The following is a 26,700-nucleotide window of genomic DNA, read 5'->3' as shown; positions in this document are numbered from 1 at the left end:
GTTTTCCTCTGAGCAAGTGTTAAACTGTGATCTTTGACAATCTGATAAGTGAAAAATATATCTTAATGTTGCACTAATTCGCATTCTGCATGAGTTAAATTGAGCATTCTTTTACATATTTAAAAGGCATTTATTTGCATTTTGTTTTCTGTGAACTATTTATATCCTTTGTCTTCTATTAAATTGTCTTTGTTATATCCATTCTTCTATTAAATTGTTAGACTTTTTCTTATTGATTTACAAGCGTCCTTCATTTATTAAAGTAACCTCATGTTTATGATATTACAAATACTTTCTCAATCTCTCATTTGTGTTTTTACCTTTCTATGGTGGTTTTTGCCAAGTAGAAATGTGTGATTTTTATGTGTCTGATCTTATTGGTCTTTTCTTTTATGATCTCTGGATTTGGGTCTTACTTAGACCTTCCACACATGTAAAAATATGCTTCCATATTTTCTTCTGACACATGCATAGTTTCAAATTTATTTTTTAAATATTTGTTTGATCTAGAACTAATTTTGATTTTAGGAATGACTTTGCGTTTTTACTTAACAATGAACTTGGAGTTTACTCATACCAGTACATGGAAGGTGTCTCATTCTTTTTACTGGGGGAATAATTATTCTATATTCTATTGTATGGATTTACTATAATTTATTTAACCTGTTCCCCAAATTATACAGAGTTAGATTTTTCCAGTTTTGTACTGTGATAAAAAAAAATGATGAAATGAGTATCCCCTCAAAGGTGTCTAAAAGGTAATTTAGTTTAATGCTTCTTAAAGTATAATGTGCTCACAAATCACCTGGAGATCTTGTTAGAACATGGATTCTGATTCAGTAGGTCTGAGTGGGGCCTGAAATCCTGCATTTCTAACAAACTCATGGGTGATGTTGTTGATATGGGTCTGTGGACTTGAATAGCATGACTTTAGTCAACTTTCTGTATGATTCTTTTATCCAATCCACCCATTGGGGAAGGAGTAGCACACGAGTCAACTCATTCCCTCTTTGAATGGCTCTAGTTGAGGTCCTTTCTCATATTAAGTCAAAATACGTCATTCTTGGCCCAAGTTTTACTTCCTGGATCCAGATAGATCAGATCTAAAACTTTTGTTCACATGCCAGTCCTTTGAATTTTTGCTAGATAGCTATCATGAGTCTCCTGGTTCTTCTCTCCTCCCAGCTGGTCATTGTCTCTTCCTCTACCTGCTCCCCAGGTGTCATGGACTGAACAGAGGAAGTCGGGGGGAGGCCAGGGGTGGGGGGTGAGAGGGAAGTGTCCTTTCCCCTTTTGAACTTCAGTCTCTGTTGTAAGTTCTTCCCATGTCTGTTGGCCCAGATAAGGTCATTAAGTCTTCTCAGTGTTCAAGGTCAAAGTCTTACATCTCCCTGCCACTGAAACGGACTCTCTCCCAGACTCACGTTGGTAGTAGTGGCTGGTGGGGTTGAGGAAGAGATCAGAGAACTGGAGCTGGGAAGGGAGTGAACCTTAGTGGTGTGCTGTTAAATGTTTGTAACAACTGGTTGTAAAAAAAAAAAAAAAATTACTGATTTCGATGGTGTAAATTCTCCTACCATGGCCAATTTTAAGCTATTAACATGATGTCACTGAAGGTGGAGTCAGGAAGAGATGTGCAGCAGCCCATTATATAGCATTCCCACAATACAGATATAGTAGACCTAAATAACTCCAAGATCATAGATGATATGGACTCCAGTATAATAATTTGAAAGTGATGAGTTTTTAGTGTTTTATTACATTTGTTTTTGTTTCTTCAAATGGATGAGGAAAACTAGGGCATGAATGACCTTGCTTTTATTTTTGATTTTTGAAAGATGTTTTAATTATGGACAATTTTAACCACCAACAAAGTAGAAAGAATGGTATATCTAATAGCATATCATTCAGCTAGAATGCCATCAACCACAGCCATCCTGTCTCATCCACACCCTTCTCCCACCTTCAGATTCCAACCCCCTCTGTGAGATTTTGAAGCAAATCCAAGATATGTCATTTCATCCATAAATATTTCAATATGTGGCTTTTTAAAATGTCCTTTTTAAAAAACATAACCATAATAACACCCTCACAACTACAAAAATTAATGATTCCTTAAATACCACACACCTAGTTGGAATTAAAATTTCCCAAATGATCTCACTCTCTCTCTTTTTTTAAATAGTGAGTTTGTTTTCATCAAGATCTAGACAAGGTCTGCATGTTGTAGATGATTGACATGTCTCAAGTCTCTTTTAAATCTACAGGATCTCTCTGTATAGTTTGTCATGGAATTTCCTGTATTCTGCATTTTTCTGACTGAATCCCCATGATGTAAATTAAGATGAGGTTTTTAACTTTTATTAGGGAAGTTATGCAAGAATAATCATGCATAAAATACAGGATTCCAATATACCACCCCACCACCAACACCTTGCATTGGTGTGGAACATTTGTTACAACTGATGATAGCACATTTTAATAATTATACTATTAATTAAATAGTCAATGGTTTAATTTAGGGTTTACTGCTTATGTAGTGTAGTTCCATGGATTTTTTAAAAAATTTTTATTCTGTTACCACATATACAATCTAACGTTTTTCCCTTTTAATAATATTCAGATATCTATTTCAGTGCTGTTGATTACTGTTCACAATGTTGTGTTACCATCACCACCATCCATTACCAAAACATTTCAATCGCTCTAAATAGGAACCCTGTACATTTTAAGCCTTAACTTCCCATTCCCTATCCCCTCCCTGTCCCCAGGTAACCTACATTCTAGATTCCGATTCTGTGAGTTTGCTTATTCTAATTGTTTCAAATCAGTGAGATCATACAATGTTTGTCCTTTTGTGTGGCTTATTTCACTCAACATGATGTCTTCAAGGTTCATCCATGTTGTAGCATGTATCAGAACTTCATGCCTTTTACAGCTGAATAATATTCCATTGTATGTATATGCCACATTTTATTTATCCATTCATTGGTTGATGGACACTTGGGTTGCTTTCATCTTTCGGTAATTACGAATAATGCCTCTATGAACATTGGTGGGCAAATATCTGTTTGAGTCTCTGCTTTCAATTCTTCTGGGTATATACCTAGTAGTGGGATTGCTGGGTCATATAGCAGTTCTATACTTAGCTGAATTTTTGCCTTGATTTCTTCTTCCAATTGTTCATTGCTTGTGTATAGAAACACTGTTGATTTGAGGGTGTTGATCTTGTACCCTGCCAATTTGCTGAATTCATATATTAGCTCTAGGAGCTTTGTTTGTGGATTTTTCAATATTTTTTGTATATAGAATCATATCATCTGCAAATAGGGAAAGTTTTACTTCTTCCTTTTCAATTTGGATACTTTTTATTTCTTTTTCTTGCCTAACTGCTCTGGCAAGAACTTCAGTACAATTTTGAATAACAGAGGTGATGGTGATGGTGGACATCCTTGTCTTGCTCCTGATCACAGACAGAAAGCCTTCAGTCTTCTGCCATTAAGTAGGATGTTAGTTGTGGGTTTTTCAAAATGCCCTTTATCAAGTTGAGAGCTTTCCTATTCCTAGCATTTTCATCAAGAAAGGTGCTGGATTTTGTCAAATGCCTTTTCTGTACCAATTGAGATGATCATCTGATATTTTTTTTTCTTTAATTCTGTTAATGTGCTGTATTACATTAATTGGTTTTCTTATGTTGAACCAACCTCACATACAAGGGATAAATCCCATTTGATTTGGGTGTATAATTCTTTTAATATGCCTTTGGATTCAGTGTGCTACTATTTTGTTGAGGATTTTTGCATCTGTATTCATAAGAGGTGTTTGTCTGTAGTTTTCTTTTCTTGTGGTATCTTTATCTGGCTTTGGTATGAGGGTGATGTTGGCTTCATAGATTGAATAGAAAGTGTTCCCTCCTCTTCAGTTTTTTGAAAGAGTTTGAGAAGAATTGTAGTTAATTCCCCCGAGACTTGTTTTGTGACCCAACATATGATCTATCCTGGAGAATGATCTATGTGCACTCTTAAAGAACGTGTTTTCTCTTTTTGTTGGGTGAAGTGTTCTATATGTCTGTTAGGTCTAGTTGGTTTAGAGTATCATTCAAGTCTTGTACTTCCTTATTGATCTTCTGACTAGATGTTCAGTCCATTTTTGAGAGTAGTGTATTAAATTCTCCTACTATTAATATAGAACCATCAGTTTCTCCCTTCAAATCTGTCAGTATTTGCTTCATTATTAGGTACATATATATTTATAATTTGTTACTCTTCCTGTTGAATTGTCCCCTTTCTTGGTATACAATGACCCTCTTTTCCCCTCATAACTGTTTTTGACTTAAATCTATTTCATTCAATATTAGCATAGCCACCCCAGTTCTCTTTGGTTACTACTGGCATGATATAATTTTTCCATCCTTTCACCCTCAATCTACTTGTGTCTTTGAATTTAAGGTGAGTCTCTCGCAGACAGCAAACAGTTAGCTCATGCTTTTTTTATCCATTCTACCAATCATTGCCTTTTGACTGGAGTTTAATCCATTTACATTTAAAGTCACTACTTTATTCTGCCATTTTGCTATTTAGCCTTTATCTTATACCCTTCTTGTCCCTCACTTTTGTTAATGCCTACTTTTATATTTATTTGATTTTTGTGTTGTACCTTATTGAGTGCTTTCTAATTTCTATCTGGATGTATTTTTCATCTATTTTTCTTTTGGTTACCATGGGGTTAAAATTCAACATCCTAAATATATAACAATCATATTTGGTTTGATACCATCTTAACTTCAATTGCACGTACATATACTTTTCCTATACCCCTCCATTCCCCAACCTTTTTTCTTTTGGCACTGGTTAACACTTACATCTTTGTACATTATATGTCCCAAAACATAGATTTATCATTTTGCATTTGCATTTTAGCACCTGTAGGAAGTACGAAGTGTTGTAATATACCAAACAATATACTACAATAGTATTGACATTTATAATTTCCCAAATGGTTACTTTACTGGAGGTCTTTATTTCCTTATGCCTATTTGAACCACTGTTTAATGTCTGTTGCTTTCAGTCTGTAGATCTCCTTTTAGCATTGCTTATGGGGCATTTCTAGTGGTGATGAACTCTCTCGGCTTTTATTTATCTGAGAATGTCTTAATCTCTCCCTCATTTTTGAAAAAAGTCTTGCTGGATATAAAATTTTTGACTGGCAATTGTTTTCTTTTGGGATTTTAAGTATTTCAACCTACTGCCTTCTTGCCCCCATGGTTTCTAATGAGAAATCAGCACTCAATCTAATTGGGACTGCTTGTACAAAGACCATTGCTTTTCTCTTGCAGTTATCAGAACCCTCTGCGTGTCCTTTGTATTCAATAGTGTGATCAATATATGACGAAGTATATTTTTCTTCATGTTTATCCTGTTTGGTGTTCTCTAGGCTTCTTAGATGTGCATATTCACATCTTTTGCTAAATTTAGGAAGTTCTCTTTCATTATTCTTTTGAATATTTCTTCTGTCCCCTTCTCTCATTCTTCTTCTAGGACTCCCATAATGTATACATTGGTGTCCCACAGGTGTCTTAGGCTATTTTCACTTTTAACAATTCATTTTTCTTTCTGCTCTTCAGCCTGACTCATTTCAAATGTCTTGTCTTTAAGTTTACTGATTCTTTCTTCTGTCAGCTCCAATTTGTTCTTGAATCCATCCTGGGCATTTTTCATTTCAGTTATTGTCATCTTCAACACCAGTATATCTGTTGGTTCCTTTTTAAGATTTCTATCTCTTTACTAAGACTCTCATATTGCTAATTCATTGTTTTCCTGATATCCTTTAGTTCTTTCTCTGTATTTTCCTTCATCTCCTTGAGCATATTTAAGAACAGTTTTTTAAGGGCTTTGTTCAGCATGTCCACATTTTTATCTTCTTTGGTGCTTACTGGGTCTTTATCCTCTTCCTTTGGATTGACCATCATTTTCTGTTTCTTTTGTCTTGTACATTTTTTTGTACACTCTGTATTTTAATATTTTAAAATGTTAATTCTGATCTCGAAGACAATTGTATAAAAATGTAGCTTATGAGGGGTGACAATGGGATTGGGAAAGCCATAAGGACCACACTCCACTTTGTCTAGTTTATGGATGGATTAGTAGAAAAATAGGGGAAGGAAACAAACAGACAAAGGTACCCAGTGTTCTTTTTTACTTCAACTGCTCTTTTTCACTCTAATTATTATTCTTGTTATTTTTGTGTGTGTGCTAATGAAGGTGTCAGGGATTGATTTAGGTGATGAATGTACAACTATGTAATGGTACTGTGAACAATCGAAAGTACGATTTGTTTTGTATGACTGCGTGGTATGTGAATATATCTCAATAAAATGAAGATTAAAAAAAATGTTAATTCTGGGGTTTATTCTCTGAGATGTCTGTTTCTTGATTTTGTAACCAGCTAGTGATAAGACAGAGGTTTTCTTGAGCTTAGTCCTATCAGGTATGTGTGCCTGAGGCAAATGCACTGTGCAGGGTTTTCCTTACCTATCTGGGCCTCTGTCTTTCCTGGGCTTTTGTTGGTTAGTTGTTTTGGAGTTCCCTGTTTACAGGAGTTTGCTTGTCCCCTCTGTTCCCCAAGAGACAGACCTCCCTCTCCCATGTGTTTGAAGCCCTCGTCTGCCTCTATTATTTTTGATACTCTCTTCATTGTTTCAAGCTGCTTTTGCCTGGAGTGAAAATTCTGGGAGGAGGGGCATGCCAGAGAGGACTCCGAAGTCAGTCCCTTCCAGCCAAAATAGGGCCCAGGACCCACGAAGGGGGTGCAGACCAGCTCCAAAGTGCCCTTTCAGAGAGGGAGTCAGGAAGGGCAGCAAGAGCTTCTCTAACAGCTCCCCAGTGCTGTGCTTTCTTGACCTGCCCAGAAAATGCAGCCCTTCAACTAACTGTCCCCTGCAGCTCTGAGGAAACACAGCATCCATAAGTCTCCACCACAGCTGCTCCCCCAGGGCAGGAAGAGTTGAAACAATGGCTGCTACCACCTTTGTCCAGGGCAGGTTAAAACAATAGCTGCCCTCAGAGCCGGACCCCTAGTGATCCAAGTTCACTTGTCAAAAGCCATGTTCAGTGATCAGCCATGCCCACTCCTGTTCTTGGGGAAGAGGATTTTCATGTCCCTTTCTGTCCCCAGCGAGCTAGCCAGGGGCTGGATCCCTCGGCAGCCTGCTGCAATAGTAGGGGTGGATGCCTGTAGCCGCCGAGTGGAGAGAACAATTTATTGTTCTTTACTGTACTTTATCAGCCTCTTCCTCTCAATCTTCCCTGGATGCTGTACAGTCTTCTTCTGGCCTCTGGTTCCAAAATAGCTATTTCAGACAGTTCCTGCCTGTTTAGTAGTTGTTTTGGAAGGACTGAGTCTTGGAGCTCCCCACTCCACCATTTCCCACAATCCTCTCAAGATGAGGTTTGATCTGATTCAGACTGAATTTTCTGAGATGAAGACTTCAAAGATGGTGTGGATTTCCATCACAAGTCCCATAATTTTGGGTTCTCTTATTTTGTGATGTTAGCAGCCACTGATCATTGCCTAGATCCATTATTTTATTACAAGTTTGCAAAATGGTGATATTCAAATTCTGTTATTCCTACTCTTATAGCCAGGAGTACTTTTTTTAAAAAAATTTATAATCATATCTTTTATTGTGGAATATAACATATATACATAGAAGTGATAACTTTCCAAGTGCAATTTAACAAGTAGTTAGAGAGCAAATTTCAAAGAATGTTTTGGGTTATAGTTCCACAGTTTCAGGTATTTCCTTACTGTGAAATATAACATATATCCACAAAGGTAATAACTTTCAAAGTTCAATTTAATAAGTAGTTATATAGAAAATTTCCAAAAATGTTATGAATTATGGTACCATAGTTTCAGTTATTTCCTTATTGTGAAATAAGACATATATACAAAAAGGTGATAACTTTCAAATTGCAGTTTAAGAAGTAGTTAGAGAGCAAATTTCAAATAATGCTATGGGTTACAGTTCCACCATTTCAATTCTTTCCTTCTAGCTATTCTAATACCCTAGCAACTAAGAAGAAGAAAATTAAACAGAGATTCAGTATTCATAATCCTTTGCTAAATGCCATCTTGTCTGTTAAGGCTACCCTTTCCTCTAGTTTAATCACTTTCCCAATCTTCGGGGATGTCTAGGCAGTGACCACCCTAACTTGTTCATGTTGAAAAGGGGTGTCAACTTTATGAGCAAAGGGGACACATCTAGTTGATGTTCTTGAAAAGGCTGTTGCCTCTGGGTTTGGGACTAAACTGGCATAGGAGTTCTCTGAAGGTTTCAAGTTTCTGAAGAATATAATCAGGGAGTGAAACTTTTATAGTGTCTCTGATAGGGATCCAGGTATTCTTTAGGGTTTTCGGGACTACTGTTGACTTGGGCTTATCATGCTGTGGCCATAGGCATATCTAGCTGAAGCTTGCATAAGAGTAACCTCCAGGACAGCCTCTGGAAGACTGTAGTACTTTTATAAAAGGAAACTTTCCCTCAACAACTGTTATGGTGAGGTATAGTTAATACAAGAAACACTGACTAAATGCTTGTTTCTGTCTCTTTATCAGTTTTCATAATAATGAGTTGGTCCTCTGGCATTCTCCAAAGTTGACAAATTATTATGTTTAAAATATCATTATGAGCCCACAAAATCTAAATATTCTGTACATATTTGATGGGTTTTAATCCCTTGCAGTTACTGTTCTTATTGAAGACCAAATGGGCACATCTCTGGGCAGTGGAGGCCTCTTCAAGTTAGTTTCTGGGTCCTTCTGACATGATCCCAGCAGTCTTTGATGGATTCCTTGCTTTCTGGTATTACAAAATATTCCAGGCTCATCTTGTACATTCTCTGCCCTTGATCTGTAATTGATCGCCCCTGGGGTGATGGTGGGGGTGTTCAATGATCCTGGCTGGAAAGATCTTTATGTTTAAGAAATCAAAGGAAGTTCTATTCTGTTTCCTCTTGTTCTCTCCCAGCCGTGCTAATGACCCAACTCCTCCACACAACCATACAGTCGCTGGAACGTGTCAATCACAGCAGGAAACGTCTCTTTGTGTTCAGCTAATTCACATCCTTCCCTTAATAGAGATTTGCTGACTTTTAGGACATATCTGATCTAGCCAAGGTTCAGTTTGCAGCCAGAGTCCCAGGAAATGCTTTCCAACCTCAGATACATGACTCTTTAAAATAACTTGAGCATCACAGTCCAAAAGCAACTCAGAGGCTCAAGCCTGGCTCCTATGAACTCTGAGTTGGAAATAGAGACATAATTGCAGAGGAGAAAAGGAGAAGAAGCCAAAGCACACTGGCCTTGGTCAACTTTCCCATCCATTTGTGTTTTCTCCTTTCCTCAGTTCTTTTTGTTAAGTTTCCATTTCAATTCTACCATAGGCCATCTTCTGGGATGTGAACCAACAAGATTTTCTGGGCACAGATAACTCCAGAAATGGTTATGAACTTGCTGCTTTAAGGAACCAGACCATGTCTTCTGACCACAAAAAGCTAGGAAAGCACCACAGACCATGTCCAAAGTCACAACACTCAGGCATTCTTTCACATTCCATTCACCTCCAAGTGAGAGCACGTGTCACCCTCGAATGCCAGCAAGAAGATGCTGATTGTATTTCAGGGGTGTCATTCACTCATTCGGAGGCACCCACTATACTCTATCTGACCACTGAAAATCCTGGGTTTGTTTGGTGTGCCCAGGGTGGGGTGGCATTGACTGAGGACCCAACAATGTCTCTTGTCCTCCCAGCAAGCAGGTTCAGGCGCTGCTGAGTCTGTGCAGGTGTAGAGTCATCAAACTCACCACTTCCTTTTCCCCTGAGGGTTTTGTCCTCACAGGAATGTTCTAAGATTCTTTACTTGGTCCAAAAATATTAAATGCCATCTTATTGGGCCTGCTTGAAGGAATAACTTCTTTTGGACTTCTACAATGATTAGTTGAGTCTTCTAGGGGTTTCAAGGCCCTGGGGCTGGCCCGGCTTCCTTGCTCTCTGGCCCCTAGAATGTCTATTACCTTTTATTTCAATAGATTTTATTTAATCATACGTTTTTAACAATGGCTGTGTTTATCTACTGGCTTGAACAATTTTTGGAAATGTAACCGTCAGCTCTTATGAGCCTGTAGAGGTCAGCTCCAGCATATCACTGGGAACCGCTATTTTGAAAGCTGAAATCTGTCCTCCTCCTGGAGCTCTCTGGGGTAGAGCTGGCCAGGCTGCTTTTCTCTGGAGGCTCTTTGCTTCCTGCTGCCTTTGATTATTAATAGGACTCCTTTACCTCTTGCCACTAACCTTGAAGCCAGACCCCAAACCTCCAACACTAGAGTTCTGCTGCCCCCTAATGGCAGCCCCTGCCTTCTGTGGCTGCCTAAGAGCTTCATTCCACACAGGACCCACCTGGGCAGGATCAGAGGCTCCTGAGGCAGGTGGAACAGTCACCCCCTCCCACTCCAGCATTCTGGGTCAGAGCCTCGAGGTCATCAAGCCGCTGCTGCTCTCTTCCCATGCTGGGTTCATGGGTTCTCCTCACTGCCCTCTACAGGTCCCATAGGTGGTAATGAGCAGGGAAAACAGGTTCTTTACCTGGCACTGGGGCTCCACCCAGTGCCTCTGCCAGTCAGAAGCATTTGCACCTGCGTTGTTCATCCCATCCTGGGCACCTCAGGGAGTAAGCTGCTCTAAGGGAATTCTGGTTTAAAAGCTGACTTTTTTTTTTTAGGTGGTTATTGTTTGCTTTGGGGTCCCATGGGAAACTCTAACTGGTCATCTGCATTAGAGCTTGGGGCTTCTTATCATCTTGGAACAGCTGAGAAGAGGCTAGGAAAGAGAAAAGACCAAGTCAGCACAGCCCCAAAGCTTCCTCAATGTGGGGGCTTCTTACCTGAATAGCTGAATTAGAACGGAAAGCTCCACTTGAGAGGACCCTATGGACCCCTGATTCAGAGGCCTTTAAACCCTATTGACCACAACCCTCAGTAAAAATACATTTTACAGTGTAACCCAGGACACCCTTGAGTAGTGAGTGTTCAGGAAACAATATTTACCTTGACTGTGTGCCATGCATTTTGACATTTTCCACTATTTCTTATTTCACCCTTTTTGAGTACATACATAAATGCATTCATACGCTTGCCACTTGAAAGAATTCACAGCTCACTAATGGGTCACCATCTGCAGTTTGCAAAATGCTGGCCTGGGCCAACCTCTTAATTCACTGGGAGGAAACTGAGAGCAAAGAAAGAACAACCTTGCCCCAAAGCAAATCAGAGGGATACCCGAATCTAGAATCCGGGTCTCTGTAGCCCAGTCCCGAGCTCTTCCCCTCCATTCCAAGGCCTCCTCTGGGCTCTGGCCCAGGGCTCCCTTGGCACTGAAACCCCGAGGTCTCACTCCTTGCAACCCAGATCCATTTAGGACAGACTACCGAGGTCAGACTGGCAGGGTCCTATTTCCGCAGCCCTCCGTGCCCCGCAAGTTGGGGTGTTGTCAGCTGCTGTCAGATTCTTCGACAATGAACGTCTCCTGTTGGAGCACAAGGTGGCAGCAAAGAGAAGCAAATGACGTCGCCTGCCCGGGAGGGAAAAGGGCGTGGTAGATTCTGTGTACCCCCTTAACCAAACGGATAAGCGAGTAACCGTTAGCATCTTCGCTAGAGGTCAGGAGCCTTAGGGCAGAATTTTGAACCTCCCTTTTATTTTTTTATTTTATTTTATTTTATTTTATTTTTTTTAATTTTACAGCACAAGCTTTATAGAGAGCAGGAGAAAACATTTTTCCACATTGTACTCAGTCCAGCAGAGCCCTGGCTCAGGGGCTGTTGCTCTCAACCCTCAGTGGAGGCTTCAAGCTTTGCCACTTAGTACGTTTTCCACAGCTCTGACTACCTGATCAGCACCAAAGTTGTTCAAGGAGACATTCTTCTCTTGACCAAATGCGTAGCGGGCCCAGAGCTTAGGCTGTACATCCGAGCACTCGCGGATTAGGATGGGCAGGTCGGGGTTCGCCTTCTTTAGCTCCACGTAGCGTTTTTCGATGAAGTCCCTGACGCCCTGACTTCCGGGCGAACGCTGGCATAAGTGAATGCGAATCTCACGCAAGCCCAGTTTTGCCCCGACCGTCCGAATTGCCGTAGGTGCCGCCATCTTTTTTCATACTCTGAACCTCCCTTTTAAAGGCAAAAGGGTGTGAAGGATTCTCTTATGACTAAACAATGCCTGCTGCATACCAGGCGCTGGGTAAATATTGGTTGGATGAATTTTGATGGAAATATGAATCCATATAATCTTCCTTGAAGGTATTGTGGCAATATGTATAAAAAATTTTAAATGTTCAAACCCATTGATACAGTAATTTCACTAATAGGAATTTGCTATAAGGAGTTAATGATATATACAAAGATGTTCAACACCAAATTTTATAACTTTTAAATGGAAAAAAAATCTAATATTGACATAGGATTCATTTTAAAATTCTGGTATGACAACAAAAAGTAATATTGTGCAGCCATTAAGGATAACGATGTAGATTGTAAAAAGCAGTTTACAAAATAGTGTCTGTGGTATGACCCCCTGTCATGGCCCAAGAGGGCTTTTGTAGCCAGAGGACTAAAGAAAGCACAGGACACGTTCTGAGACATGAGCTTTTATTATAGGGCTTACCTACAGGGTGGAGAAGTCGAGCCACGTTGTCACGAAATCAGGAGCTTCTCTGAATGGATTCAGGAGCTGCTCTGAATGGTGGCATGTTCAGAGCACAATGTGGAAATAGTCTGCACTTTGGGGGGGGGGGCTGAATAAGCTGGTTATAAGGGCTCAACATTCCAATGGGTATGAAAGCATAGGGCTGGGAGCAGGGAGGGATTGATTGTAATCAACAGGGTGGAGGGGAGGATTATAGATTATCTTGTATATAACAGTATCTCAGGGAGTCTCAGGGAGGAGGTACTTTCAGGTATAGATTACATTTATCACCTGATATTACAAGGTGAATAGGTCAAACCTTAACTGTCCTAGGTCAAGCAAACTGCTATGTGCAGTCTTCAAGACACTTGGGGGCCAAGGGCTCCCACACCCCCATTTGTGTAAAGTGTCCAGGGATTTTCTAGATAATGGAGAGTCAGTCAGAATTATCTGTAGAAGTTTGTCAAACCCCATTGCTGTGTTCCCCAACCTCACACCAAGAAATTGTGATATGCTACTTCACTGGGCACAGCTTGCTGGAGGTGTATCTGTACCTGTTTGTGTGCATACAGACGGGGTGGTGGGGCACACTCTCCAAAGTGATAGCAAGAGTTGTCTCTGAGTGGTAGTGGTGAGATTTCATGTGGTTTTTAATAATAATGTCTATAATATTTCATGTGGTTTTTAATAATAATGTCTATAATATTTTCAGGCATGATCCCCATTGTGCAGAAGAAGACACTGAGGCTTGGAGAAATTATGTCAGTCACCCAAGGAGTTAGGATTTAAACCCAAGCAATGTGATTTCAGAACCCACCTTCTTACCCCTATACTGGATCTCCTTCTTTATGCCTGTCTTCATTTGCCAGAGCAACCAAGAAAAATATCACACAATGGGTTGGTTTAAACAAGCCTTTATTGTCTCATGGTTTCAGAGGCCAGAAATCCAAAATCGAGGCATCAGTAAGGCCATGCTTTCTTCCTGAAGTCTGCAGTGTTCTGGGGTTGGTTCATCACAATCCTTGGGTTCCTTGGCTTGCATCTCTGCATCCCAGTACATGGCAATCCCAGTACATCTCTCTTTGTATCTGCTCTTCTGATTTCCACTGACTTCCAGCTTCTTCCTGTGGTCTTCTCTGACTTTTCTTTATAGAGTCTCCAGTAATAAAGCTCATGCCCACCCTGATGATTCAGTTGGACCACATGCAAATAGGATCTTTGAAGATCCTATTCACAAGTGAGTCCACATCTTAACTGATAATACATCTTCAAAGGGTTCTATTTACAAATGGGTTCACACCCACAGGGACATGGAATAAGATTTTTGTTGGGGTACACAATTCAGTCTGCTACAATGCCCTTATGTATTGTCTGAAATGTGTATCTTAAGCATGTATCTCTTTAAATAGAAAAAAAGTCAAGAACAATTTTATTTGTAAAACAAATTTTAAAAGATGAAGGGAAGGGGGTTTCTCAGGTAGGGCTTCTCTACCTGAGCTAGCAGATGATGATGGGGTAATAGAGACAGACGTATGTGACTCACTGGCAGGAGAACTTTTTTTTTTAATTTTAAAAATGTAAGCATTTTGAGAGCACCTGAAGATGGCAGACTGGTGAGCTGTATGTTTTAGTTACTCCTCCAGGAAAGTAGGTAGAAAGCCAGGAACTGCGTGGACTGGACACCACAGAGCAATCTGACTTTGGGCATACTTCATACAACACTCATGAAAATGTGGAACTGCTGAGATCAGCGAAATCTGTAAGTTTTTGTGGCCAGGGGACCCGCGCCCCTCCCTGCCAGGCTCAGTCCCGGGGGAGGAGGGGCTGTCAGCTCCCGGAAGGAGAAGGGAGAACTGCAGTGGCTGCTCTTATCGGAAACTCATTCTACTGATACAGACTCCAACCATAGACAGACTGAGACCAGACACCAGAGAATCTGAGAGCAGCCAGTCCAGCAGAAAGGAGACAGGCATAGAAAAAAAACAACACGAAAAACTCCAAAATAAAAGCGGAGGATTTTTGGAGTTCTGGTGAACATAGAAAGGGGAAGGGCCCTGAGGCGCATGTGCAAATCCCAAAGAAAAGCTGATCTCTCTGCCCTGTGGACCTTTCCTTAATGGCCCTGGTTGCTTTGTCTCTTAGCATTTCAATAACCCATTAGATCTCCGAGGAGGGCCCGTTTTTTTTGTTTTTTTTGTTTTTTAATCCTTTTTTCTTTTTCTAAAACAATTACTCTAAGAAGCCCAATACAGAAAGCTTCAAAGACTTACTGTCTGGGCAGGTCAAGTCAAGAGCAGAACTAGGAGAGCTCTGAGACAAAACGCAATAATCCAGTGGCTGAGAAAATTCACTAAACACCACAACTTCCCAAGAAAAGGGGGCTGTCCGCCCACAGCCATCATCCTGGTGGACAGGAAACACTCCTGCCCATCGCCAGCCCCATAGCCCAGAACTGCCCCAGACAACCCAGTGTGACAGAAGTGCTTCAAATAACAGGCACACACCACAAAACTGGGTGTGGACATTAGCCTTCCCTGCAACCTCAGCTGATAGTCCCAGAGTTGGGAAGGTAGAGCAGTATGAATTAAAAAAGCCCCATTCAGCCATCATTTCAGCAGACTGGGAGCCTCCCTACACAGCCCACCAGCCCAGAACAGCCCTGGGGGGACGGCACTCACCTGTGACATAGCACAGTCATCCCTCAACAGAGGACCCAGGGTGCACGGCCTGGAAGAGGGGCCCACTTGCAAGTCTCAGGAGCCATACGCCAATACCAAGGACTTGTGGGTCAGTGGCAGAGACAAACTGTGGCAGGACTGAACTGAAGGATTAGACTATTGCAGCAGCTTTAAAACTCTAGGATCACCAGGGATATTTGATTGTTAGAGCCACCCCCCCCCTCCCTGACTGCCCAGAAACACGCCCCATATACAGGGCAGGCAACACCAACTACACACGCAAGCTTGGTACACCAATTGGACCCCACAAGACTCACTCCCCCACTCACCAAAAAGGCTAAGCAGGGGAGAACTGGCTTGTGGAGAACAAGTGGCTCGTGGACGCCACCTGCTGGTTAGTTAGAGAAAGTGTACTCCACGAAGCTGTAGATCTGATAAATTAGAGATAAGGACTTCAATTGGTCTACAAATCCTAAAAGAACCCTATCAAGTTCAGCAAATGCCACGAGGCCAAAAACAACAGAAAATTATAAAGCATATGAAAAAACCAGACGATATGGATAACCCAAGCCCAAGCACCCAAACCAAAAGACCAGAAGAGACAGAGCACCTAGAGCAGCTACTCAAAGAACTAAAGATGAACAATGAGACCATAGTACGGGAGATAAAGGAAATCAAGAAGACCCTAGAAGAGCATAAAGAAGACATTGCAAGACTAAATAAAAAAATGGATGATCTTATGGAAATTAAAGAAACTGTTGACCAAATTAAAAAGATTCTGGACACTCATAGTACAAGACTAGAGGAAGTTGAACAACGAATCAGTGACCTCGAAGATGACAGAATGGAAAATGAAAACATAAAAGAAAGAATGGGGAAAAAAATTGAAAAAATCGAAATGGACCTCAGGGATATGATAGATAATATGAAACGTCCAAATATAAGACTCATTGGTGTCCCAGAAGGGGAAGAAAAGGGTAAAGGTCTAGGAAGAGTATTCAAAGAAATTGTTGGGGAAAACTTCCCAAATCTTCTAAACAACATAAATACACAAATCATAAATGCTCAGCGAACTCCAAATAGAATAAATCCAAATAAACCCACTCCGAGACATATACTGATCACACTATCAAACACAGAAGAGAAGGAGCAAGTTCTGAAAGCAGCAAGAGAAAAGCAATTCACCACATACAAAGGAAACAGCATAAGACTAAGTAGTGACTACTCAGCAGCCACCATGGAGGCAAGAAGGCAGTGGCACGATATATTTAAAATTCTGAGTGAGAAAAATTTCCAGCCAAGGATACTTTATCCAGCAAAGCTCTCCTTCAAATTTGAGGGAGAGCTTACATTTTTCACAGACAAACAAATGTTGAGAGAATTTGCTAACAAGAGACCTGCCCTACTGGAGATACTCAAGGGAGCCCTACAGACAGAGAAACAAAGAAAGGACAGAGATACTTGGAGAAAGGTTCAGTACTAAAGAGATTCGGTATGGGTACAATAAAGGATATTAATAGACAGAGGGGAAAAATTATGACAAGCATAAACCAAAGGATAAGATGGCTGATTCAAGAAATGCCTTCACGGTTATAACGTTGAATGTAAATGGATTAAACTCCCCAATTAAAAGATATAGATTCGCAGAATGGATCAAAAAAAATGAACCATCAATATGTTGCATACAAGAGACTCATCTTAGACACAGGGACACAAAGAAAGTGAAAGTGAAAGGATGGAAAAAAATATTTCATGCAAGCTGCAGCCAAAAGAAAGCAGGTGTAGCAATATTAATCTCAGATAAAATAGACTTCAAATGCAGAGATGTTTTGAGAGACAAAGAAGGCCACTACGTACTAATAAAAGGGGCAATTCAACAAGAAGAAATAACAATCGTAAATGTCTATGCACCCAACCAAGGTGCCATAAAATACATGAGAGAAACACTGGCAAAACTAAAGGAAGCAATTGATGTTTCCACAATAATTGTGGGAGACTTCAACACATCACTCTCTCCTATAGATAGATCAACCAGACAGAAGACCAAGAAGGAAATTGAAAACCTAAACAATCAGATAAATGAATTAGATTTAACAGACATCTACAGGACATTACATCCCAAATCACCAGGATACACATACTTTTCTAGTGCTCATGGAACTTTCTCCAGAATAGATCATATGCTGGGACATAAAACAAGCCTCAATAAATTTAAAAAGATTGAAATTATTCAAAGCACATTCTCTGACCACAATGGAATACAATTAGAAGTCAATAACCATCAGAGACTTAGAAAATTCACAAATACCTGGAGGTTAAACAACACACTCCTAAACAATCAGTGGGTTAAAGAAGAAATAGCAAGAGAAATTGCTAAATATATAGAGACAAATGAAAATGAGAACACAACATACCAAAACCTATGGGATGCAGCAAAAGCAGTGCTAAGGGGGAAATTTATAGCACTAAACGCATATATTAAAAAGGAAGAAAGAGCCAAAATCAAAGAACTAATGGATCAACTGAAGAAGCTAGAAAATGAACAGCAAACCAATCCTAAACCAAGTAGAAGAAAAGAAATAACAAGGATTAAAGCAGAAATAAATGACATAGAGAACAAAAAAACAATAGAGAGGATAAATGTCACCAAAAGTTGGTTCTTTGAGAAGATCAACAAGATTGACAAGCCCCTAGCTAGACTGACAAAATCAAAAAGAGAGAAGACCCATATAAACAAAATAATGAATGAAAAAGGTGACATAACTGCAGATCCTGAAGAAATTAAAAAAATTATAAGAGGATACTATGAACAACTGTATGGCAACAAACTGGATAATGTAGAGGAAATGGACAATTTCCTGGAAACATATGAACAACCTAGACTGACCAGAGAAGAAATAGAAGACCTCAACCAACCCATCACAAGCAAAGAGATCCAATCAGTCATCAAAAATCTTCCCACAAATAAATGCCCAGGGCCAGATGGCTTCACAGGGGAATTCTACCAAACTTTCCAGAAAGAACTGACACCAATCTTACTCAAACTCTTTCAAAACATTGAACAAAATGGAACACTACCTAACTCATTTTATGAAGCTAACATCAATCTAATACCAAAACCAGGCAAAGATGTTACAAAAAAGGAAAACTACCGGCCAATCTCCCTAATGAATATAGATGCAAAAATCCTCAACAAAATACTTGCAAATCGAATCCAAAGACACATTAAAAAAATCATACACCATGACCAAGTGGGGTTTATTCCAGGCATGCAAGAATGGTTCAACATAAGAAAATCAATCAATGTATTACAACACATTAACAAGTCAAAAGGGAAAAATCAATTGATCATCTCAATAGATGCTGAAAAAGCATTTGACAAAATCCAACATCCGTTTTTGATAAAAACACTTCAAAAGGTAGGAATTGAGGGAAACTTCCTCAACATGATAAAGAGCATATATGAAAAACCCACAGCCAGCATAGTACTCAATGGTGAGAGACTGAAAGCCTTCCCTCTAAGATCAGGAACAAGACAAGGATGCCCGCTGTCACCACTGTTATTCAACATTGTGCTGGAAGTGCTAGCCAGGACAATCCGGCAAGACAAAGAAATAAAAGGCATCCAAATTGGAAAAGAAGAAGTAAAACTGTCATTGTTTGCAGATGATATGATCTTATATCTGGAAAACCCTGAGAAATCGACGATACAGCTACTAGAGCTAATAAACAAATTTAGCAAAGTAGCGGGATACAAGATTAATGCACATAAGTCAGTAATGTTTCTATATGCTAGATATGAACAAACTGAACAGACACTCAAGAAAAAGATACCATTTTCATAGCAACTAAAAAAATCAAGTACCTAGGAATAAACTTAACCAAAGATGTAAAAGACCTATACAAAGAAAACTACATAACTCTACTAAAAGAAATAGAAGGGGACCTTAAAAGATGGAAAAATATTCCATGTTCATGGATAGGAAGACTAAATGTCATTAAGATGTCAATTCTACCCAAACTCATCTACAGATTCAATGCAATCCCAATCAAAATTCCAACAACCTACTTTGCAGACTTGGAAAAGCTAGTTATTAAATTTATTTGGAAAGGGAAGATGCCTCGAATTGCTAAAGACACTCTAAAAAAGAAAAACAAAGTGGGAGGACTTACACTCCCTGACTTTGAAGCTTATTATAAAGCCACAGTTGCCAAAACAGCATGGTACTGGCACAAAGATAGACATATAGATCAATGGAATCGAATTGAGAATTCGGAGATAGACCCTCAGATCTATGGCCGACTGATCTTTGATAAGGCCCCCAAAGTCACTGAACTGAGTCATAATGGTCTTTTCAACAAATGGGGCTGGGAGAGTTGGATATCCATATCCAAAGGAATGAAAGAGGACCCCTACCTCACCCCCTACACAAAAATTAACTCAAAATGGACCAAAGATCTCAATATAAAAGAAAGTACCTTAAAACTCCTAGAAGATAATGTAGGAAAACATCTTGAAGACCTTGTATTAGGCGGCCACTTCCTAGACTTTACACCCAAAGCACAAGCAACAAAAGAGAAAATAGATAAATGGGAACTCCTCAAGCTTAGAAGTTTCTGCACCTCAAAGGAATTTCTCAAAAAGGTAAAGAGGCAGCCAACTCAATGGGAAAAAATTTTTGGAAACCATGTATCTGACAAAAGACTGATATCTTGCATATATAAAGAAATCCTACAACTCAATGACAATAGTACAGTCGGCCCAATTATAAAATGGGCAAAAGATATGAAAAGACAGTTCTCTGAAGAGGAAATACAAATAGCTAAGAAACACATGAAAAAATTTTCAGCTTCACTAGCTATTAGAGAGATGCAAATTAAGACCACAATGAGATACATCTAACACCGGTTAGAATGGCTGCCATTAAACAAACAGGAAACTACAAATGCTGGAGGGGATGTGGAGAAATTGGGACTCTTATTCACTGTTGGTGGGACTGTATAATGGTTCAGCCACTCTGGAAGTCAGTCTGGCAGTTCCTTAGAAAACTAGATATAGAGTTACCATTCGATCCAGCAATTGCACTTCTCGGTATATACCCGGAAGATCGGAAAGCAGTGACACGAACAGATATCTGCACGCCAATGTTCATAGCAGCATTATTCACAATTGCCAAAAGATGGAAACAACCCAAATGTCCTTCAACAGATGAGTGGATAAATAAATGTGGTATATACACACGATGGAATACTACGCAGCAGTAAGAAGGAACGATCTCGTGAAACATATGACAACATGGATGAACCTTGAAGACATAATGCTAAGCGAAATAAGCCAGGCACAAAAAGAGAAATATTATATGCTACCACTAATGTGAACTTTGAAAAATATAAAACAAATGGCTTATAATGTAGAATGTAGGGGGACTAGCAATAGAGAGCAATTAAGGAAGGGGGAACAATAATCCAAGAAGAACCGATAAGCTATTTAACGTTCTGGGGATGCCCAGGAATGACTATGGGTCTGTGAATTTCTGATGGATATAGTAGGAGCAAGTTCACAGAAATGTTGCTATATTAGGTAACTTTCTTGGGGTAAAGTAGGAACATGTTGGAAGTTAAGCAGTTATCTTAGGTTAGTTGTCTTTTTCTTACTCCCTTGTTATGGTCTCTTTGAAATGTTCTTTTATTGTATGTTTGTTTTCTTTTTAACTTTTTTTTTCATACAGTTGATTTAAAAAAGAAGGGAAAGTTAAAAAAAAAAAAAAAAAAAAAAAACCAAGGGAAAAAAAAAAAAGATGTAGTGCCCCCTTGAGGAGCCTGTGGAGAATGCAGGGGTATTCGCCTACTCCACCTCCATGGTTGCTAACATGACCACAGACATAGGGGACTGGTGGTTTGATGGGTTGAGCCCTCTACCATAGGTTTTACCCTTGGGAAGACGGTTGCTGCAAAGGAGAGGCTAGGCCTCCCTATGGTTGTGCCTAAGAGCCTCCTCCCGAATGCCTCCTTGTTGCTCAGATGTGGCCCTGTCTCTCTAGCTAAGCCAACTTGAAAGGTGAAATCACTGCCCTCCCCCCTACGTGGGATCAGACACCCAGGGGAGTGAATCTCCCTGGCAACGTGGAATATGACTCCCGGGGAGGAATGTAGACCCGGCATCGTGGGACGGAGAACATCTTCTTGACCAAAAGGGGGATGTGAAAGGAAATGAAATAAGCTTCAGTGGCAGAGAGAATCCAAAAGGAGCCGAGAGGTCACTCTGGTGGGCACTCTTACGCACACTTTAGACAACCCTTTTTAGGTTCTAAAGAATTGGGGTAGCTGGTGGTGGATACCTGAAACTATCAAACTACAACCCAGAACCCATGAATCTCGAAGACAGTTGTATAAAAATGTAGCTTATGAGGGGTGACAAGGGGATTGGGAAAGCCATAAGGACCACACTCCACTTTGTCTAGTTTATGGATGGATGAGTAGAAAAATAGGGGAAGGAAACAAACAGACAAAGGTACCCAGTGTTCTTTTTTACTTCAATTGCTCTTTTTCACAATTATTATTCTTGTTATTCTTGTGTGTGTGCTAATGAAGGTGTCAGGGATTGATTTGGGTGATGAATGTACAACTATGTAATGGTACTGTGAACAATCGAAAGCACGATTTGTTTTGTATGACTGCGTGGTATACGAATATGTCTCAATAAAATGAAGATTAAAAAAAAAAAAAAAAAGACATAATGCTGAGCAAAATAAGCCAGGCACAAAAAGAGAGATATTGTATGTTACCACTAATGTGAATTCTGTGAAAAATGTACAATGTTTTATACTGTAGAATGTAGGGGACCTAGAGATACCAATTAGTGGAGGGGGAATGATAATCTAATAAGAACAGATAAACTATGGAGGGTAATCTCAATGTTATGGGAATGCTCAGGAATGATTACGGTTTGTAAACTTTCTTGGATATAGTAAGATCAAGTTGGAAGCAATAGAGCTATTTTAGGTTTTTTTTTTCCTCTTATTCCTTTGTTTTCTTAGGGGTTGTTAATTTTCTTGGGGTATGGAAGGAACATGTTGGAAGCAATGTAGTTATTTTAGATTATTTGTTTTTCTTACTCCTCTGTTTGGACATGGTTTATTAATTTTCTTGGGGTATGGTAGGAACATATTGGAAGCAAAGTAGTTATTTTAGGTTATTTGTTTTCCTTAATCCATTGCTTTGTTTGAAATGTTGTGGGGTTTTTTTGGTTGTTGTTTGCCTGTTTGTTTTTAATTTTTTGATAAACAAAGTTAAAAAATTGAAAAAAAATCAGTAGAAAAATGGGAGTAAAAACTAAATGACAAATAGGGTGGGATGGGGGGATGGTTTGGGTATTCTCTTTTCACTTTTATTTTTTATTCTTATTCTGATTCTTTCTGATGTAAGGAAAATGTTCAGAAATAGATTGTGGTGATGAACGCATAACTATATGATCATACTGTGAACAGCTGATTGTATACCATGGATGACTGTATAGTTTGTGAATATATTTCAATAAAACTGAATTTAAAAAAAAAATGTAAGCATTTTATAAGTAACAACATACATAGAGAAAAGTGCAGAAATCCTATGAATTTTCATAAAGTAGACATGCTTATGAAACCAACACCCAAGAAACCAAATGCTATCAGCACCTCAGAAATCCCCTTATTCTAGTAATTACCTTTTCCAAAGGTAACCATTCCCCTGACATCTAACAGCATAAAGTAAGTTTTCCTGTGCGAACTTTATATAAATGGAATCACAAGTGTGGATTCTTTCCCATCTGGTCTCTTTCACTTAACTTACGTTTGTGATATTCATCCATGCAGTGAGTGGTCATGCTTTGTTCATTCTCATTGCTACGTAATATTCCATTGTGTGAATAGACCACAATTTATTCATCCAGTTTCCTGTTGATGGGCATTTGAATGTTTTTAGTTTGAGTTTACCACAAAGAGTGCTGCTGTTATCATTCTACTATATCTCTTTTGGAGAACATACTCATTTATGCTGGACATATATCGAGGAATGGAATTGCTGGGTCATAGGATATGCATATGTTCATCCTTAATAGATACTGACAAGCCATTTTCCAAAGTGCTTGTATCTTTTACACTCCCGTGAGAGAGGAGTTTTTTTTAAATAATTTTTTTTTACAATTATTTAAGACCTTTATTAACAAGTGCTTGCAGTTTGTTGCCCTTTTTTTAAAAAAAAAAGTAAGTTGTAATCTTTCATTACAAATTAAAAATGAGGTGCTTAAAAGATCTCAACTACACCAGATATGAAAAAATTTAAAAACATTTAAAGGAGTATTGAGAAAAACCAGGGTTTCTAAAAAACACTTTTGTCATTACCAGAAAGAGGTATCTTTAGGTAAAACTAAGAAAAACCCCATACTGCATAGATAATGCTAATAGTTCTGGTTATCTGTTCAACAGGAAAAAGCAAACACTTAAGGTCTTCAACTCCAATCTTTTGTTAATTTCTTCTTGTTGGAAGACTAAACGGATGATGGTAGCGATGGTAAGCCCACGGTTACTCAGCCCCGCCCTGCGCAGGTGGATCCTCTGCTTTTGTCTCTTTTCGGACGTTGTGGTTTAGCGTTTTCGGAGTGTCAGCACGGATAATTGAAGTTGTAGCAGTACCGACGTTGAGGTGGCTGCTGGCCTCGGGTCCTCTCTCCTTGATTTTCCCTGCCCTCTTCTTTGCCGTCCTCTCCAGGCTGTCTTTGGTGAGAAGGGCCCCTGTGGCATCGTGGTCTAGAACCTCAAGATGTACTGTCTCACTGGTCTACCTTGTCCCCCCGCATCCTGGTTGTCGGCGCCCTCCATCGCTCCTCCCTGCAGGGGAGGGTTGGATTACTGTGGTCGACTCCCCTGGGTTCCCCACGTGTAACAAGGTGGGAACCTGCTGTAGGGCCGGCGCTGCGGGGCCTGGCCTTCGGGAGCATTCTCTGATCCCTCATTCTTTCCCCCACCCATTATTCTGGTAATTCTGCTGGTGATTGCACAGAGGCCCCCTACGACGTGGGGAGTTTTATAACAGTAACAGTCTGCTACTGTTCGCCTTGCACTGGAACTCCACCAGGGCCTGCACCATTTGCTGCCTCCATCCCTTCTTCTTCTACAACACCAGACTCCACAGGTTCTCCATCTCCTACACTGAGAAGGTACTCCTCAGGGCTATTCTTTATGGCAGTTCAGTTTACAAACACATCTTCCTTGTTGTCATTCCTGTTGATGCAACCATATCCCTTTTTTTCCACGGAACCATTTCACTATTCCCAAAACTTTCATTGTGATGTTCTTTTTGTCCCTTCAACGCCTCGCTGTCCGGGGTTGCCGCTGCCCTTGGTACTGGGCTTGAGGTCTGCAGCACTGAGGGCGCGGACCGCGGGGAGGGCGGCGGGCGGCTGCCGGGTCTCGCCGCGGTGCTCCCGCTCGGTGGTGGTGATGGTGAGCAGGGCTGGCTGCGGAGGCTGCGGTTCCTCCCGGGGTAGGAGGGTAACCAGGCCGGCAGCAGCTGTGGGGCTGCTAAGGGCTGCTAAGGGCTCTCTGGGGTCCCCTCCCCTCTCCTGCTACCGATGGAACCCTTGCATGAATTTTTATTGAGAAAATTACTGATTTAGTTGTTAAGAAATAATACAGAGATCCCTTGTACATTTTGCCCAACTTCCCTCATTGGTAATATTTTGCAAAACTTTATTACATTATTGCAACCAGGTTACATAGTTCTAACACCACAAGAATTCTTCATGTTGCTCTTTTATGGCCATACCTACTTCCCTCCCATGCGCCTGCCCTCACCAATCTCTGGCCACACCAATCTGTCTCCATTTCTGAAATTTTGTCATTTCAAAAATGTTATATAAATGGTATGATACAGTATGTTATATTTTAAGATGGGCTTTTTTTCACTCTGTGAAATTCCCTGGAAATTCATCCAGGTTGTTGTGTATATCAGTAGATGGTCCCTAATTATTGTTGAGTACTATTCCATGGTATGGATGTACCACAGTTTGTTTAACCATTTGCTCATTGAGGACATCTTGGCTGGTTCCATTTTTTTATTATTATTATTTCAAATAAAGTCACTAGGAACATTTGTGTACAGGTTTGTTTGTTCTGTTATAGCTTTATGGAAATATAATTCATATACCAAACAATTCATCCATTTAAAGTGCACAATTAAATGGTTTTAATATATTCACAAAATTATGTACCCATCACCACAATGAACATTTTCATCACCTCAGGAAGAAACCCTGACAGCAGACGATTGTGGGAAGATGGCAGGGTAGGAAGCTCTAGGAATCTGTCCCTCCACTAAAACTACTATTGAACTGGCAGGAATTGTCTGAATCAACTGTTTTGAAACTCTGGAATCTAGAGGAACACTGAGCAGCATCCAGGGAAGAGCTGGAGGAAGGAGCTGGTAAAGAATGGTAAATATCAATGAATTTCACCCTCCATGCAGCAGCCACCACCCCCCTGCAGGGGAACGGCAGGCAAGGTTCCTGATGCATCTTGCTGGTGCCAATGTGGGCTATAAAGACTTAGTCCTCTAAAATTCGGGACTGTGTGGTTTGACTGCCGATCACTGCTTTTGATCAGCTACTTCAGATGGCTGGGTGGCTGGCTCCGAGGGTAACCTTTGTTCCAATCTCCTAAGGCAAAAGTAGCAGAAAAATCTTAAAAGGTCTGTAACTTTTATTCTCTTGTCTCTTTCCATTCCCCATGTGAGAGCAAAAATAGTTTGGAAAAGTCACAAATTGATGGCTTCAACCCTTACAACATTAATAAAAACCTAGCAATCCAGAGGAGTGGGAGAACTAAATTTCCAGAGTTATAGCAACATAATACTTAGAGTGTCCAGTTCTCAATAAAAAATTACAAAACACACAAAGAAACAGGAAAGTATAGCACATTCACAGGGAAAAAAAAAAGAATTTGCTGAAAAAGGTCCCTAAGGAGGGTCATATATTGGAACTATTATTCAGAGACTTTAAATCAACTGTCTTAAAATATGTTCAATGATCTAAAGCAATACATATCCAAAGAACTAAAGGAAATCAGGAAAATGTCATCTGAACAAAATAAAAAGATGGAGATTATAAAAGGAAACAAACAGAAATTTTGGAGCTGCAAAGTGCAGTCAATCATTGAAATGAAACTCATTAGATTCAGTAGGAGATGTTAACAGGCAGAAGAAAGGATCAGAAAACTTGAAAACATGTCCTTTGAAATTATCCAGTGTGGGA

General features: G+C 39.9%; 1 protein-coding gene and 1 pseudogene across 1 annotated transcript; both read right to left on the bottom strand.

Moving 5' to 3' along the window:
* Positions 1-11,822: 11,822 nt before the first annotated feature.
* LOC119526099 (NADH dehydrogenase [ubiquinone] 1 alpha subcomplex subunit 2) lies at positions 11,823-12,203 on the bottom strand. Its single transcript, XM_037824956.1, has one exon. It carries the CDS (start codon positions 12,199-12,201, stop codon positions 11,902-11,904), a length of 300 nt encoding a protein of 99 aa, XP_037680884.1. The 5' UTR covers positions 12,202-12,203; the 3' UTR covers positions 11,823-11,901.
* An 11,772-nt stretch (positions 12,204-23,975) lies between these two features.
* LOC119511623 lies at positions 23,976-25,276 on the bottom strand (annotated as a pseudogene).
* Between the last annotated feature and the right edge of the window lie 1,424 nt (positions 25,277-26,700).

Source organism: Choloepus didactylus, chromosome 2 (assembly GCF_015220235.1).
Source record: "Choloepus didactylus isolate mChoDid1 chromosome 2, mChoDid1.pri, whole genome shotgun sequence".
Lineage (NCBI taxonomy): Eukaryota > Metazoa > Chordata > Mammalia > Pilosa > Megalonychidae > Choloepus > Choloepus didactylus.
This window is presented reverse-complemented; position numbering and strand designations above follow the sequence as displayed.

What these genes read in the sequence shown, in the direction of transcription:
- LOC119526099 (XM_037824956.1), bottom strand. Translation starts at nt 12,201, where the DNA reads ATGGCGGCACCTACGGCAATTCGGACGGTCGGGGCAAAACTGGGCTTG.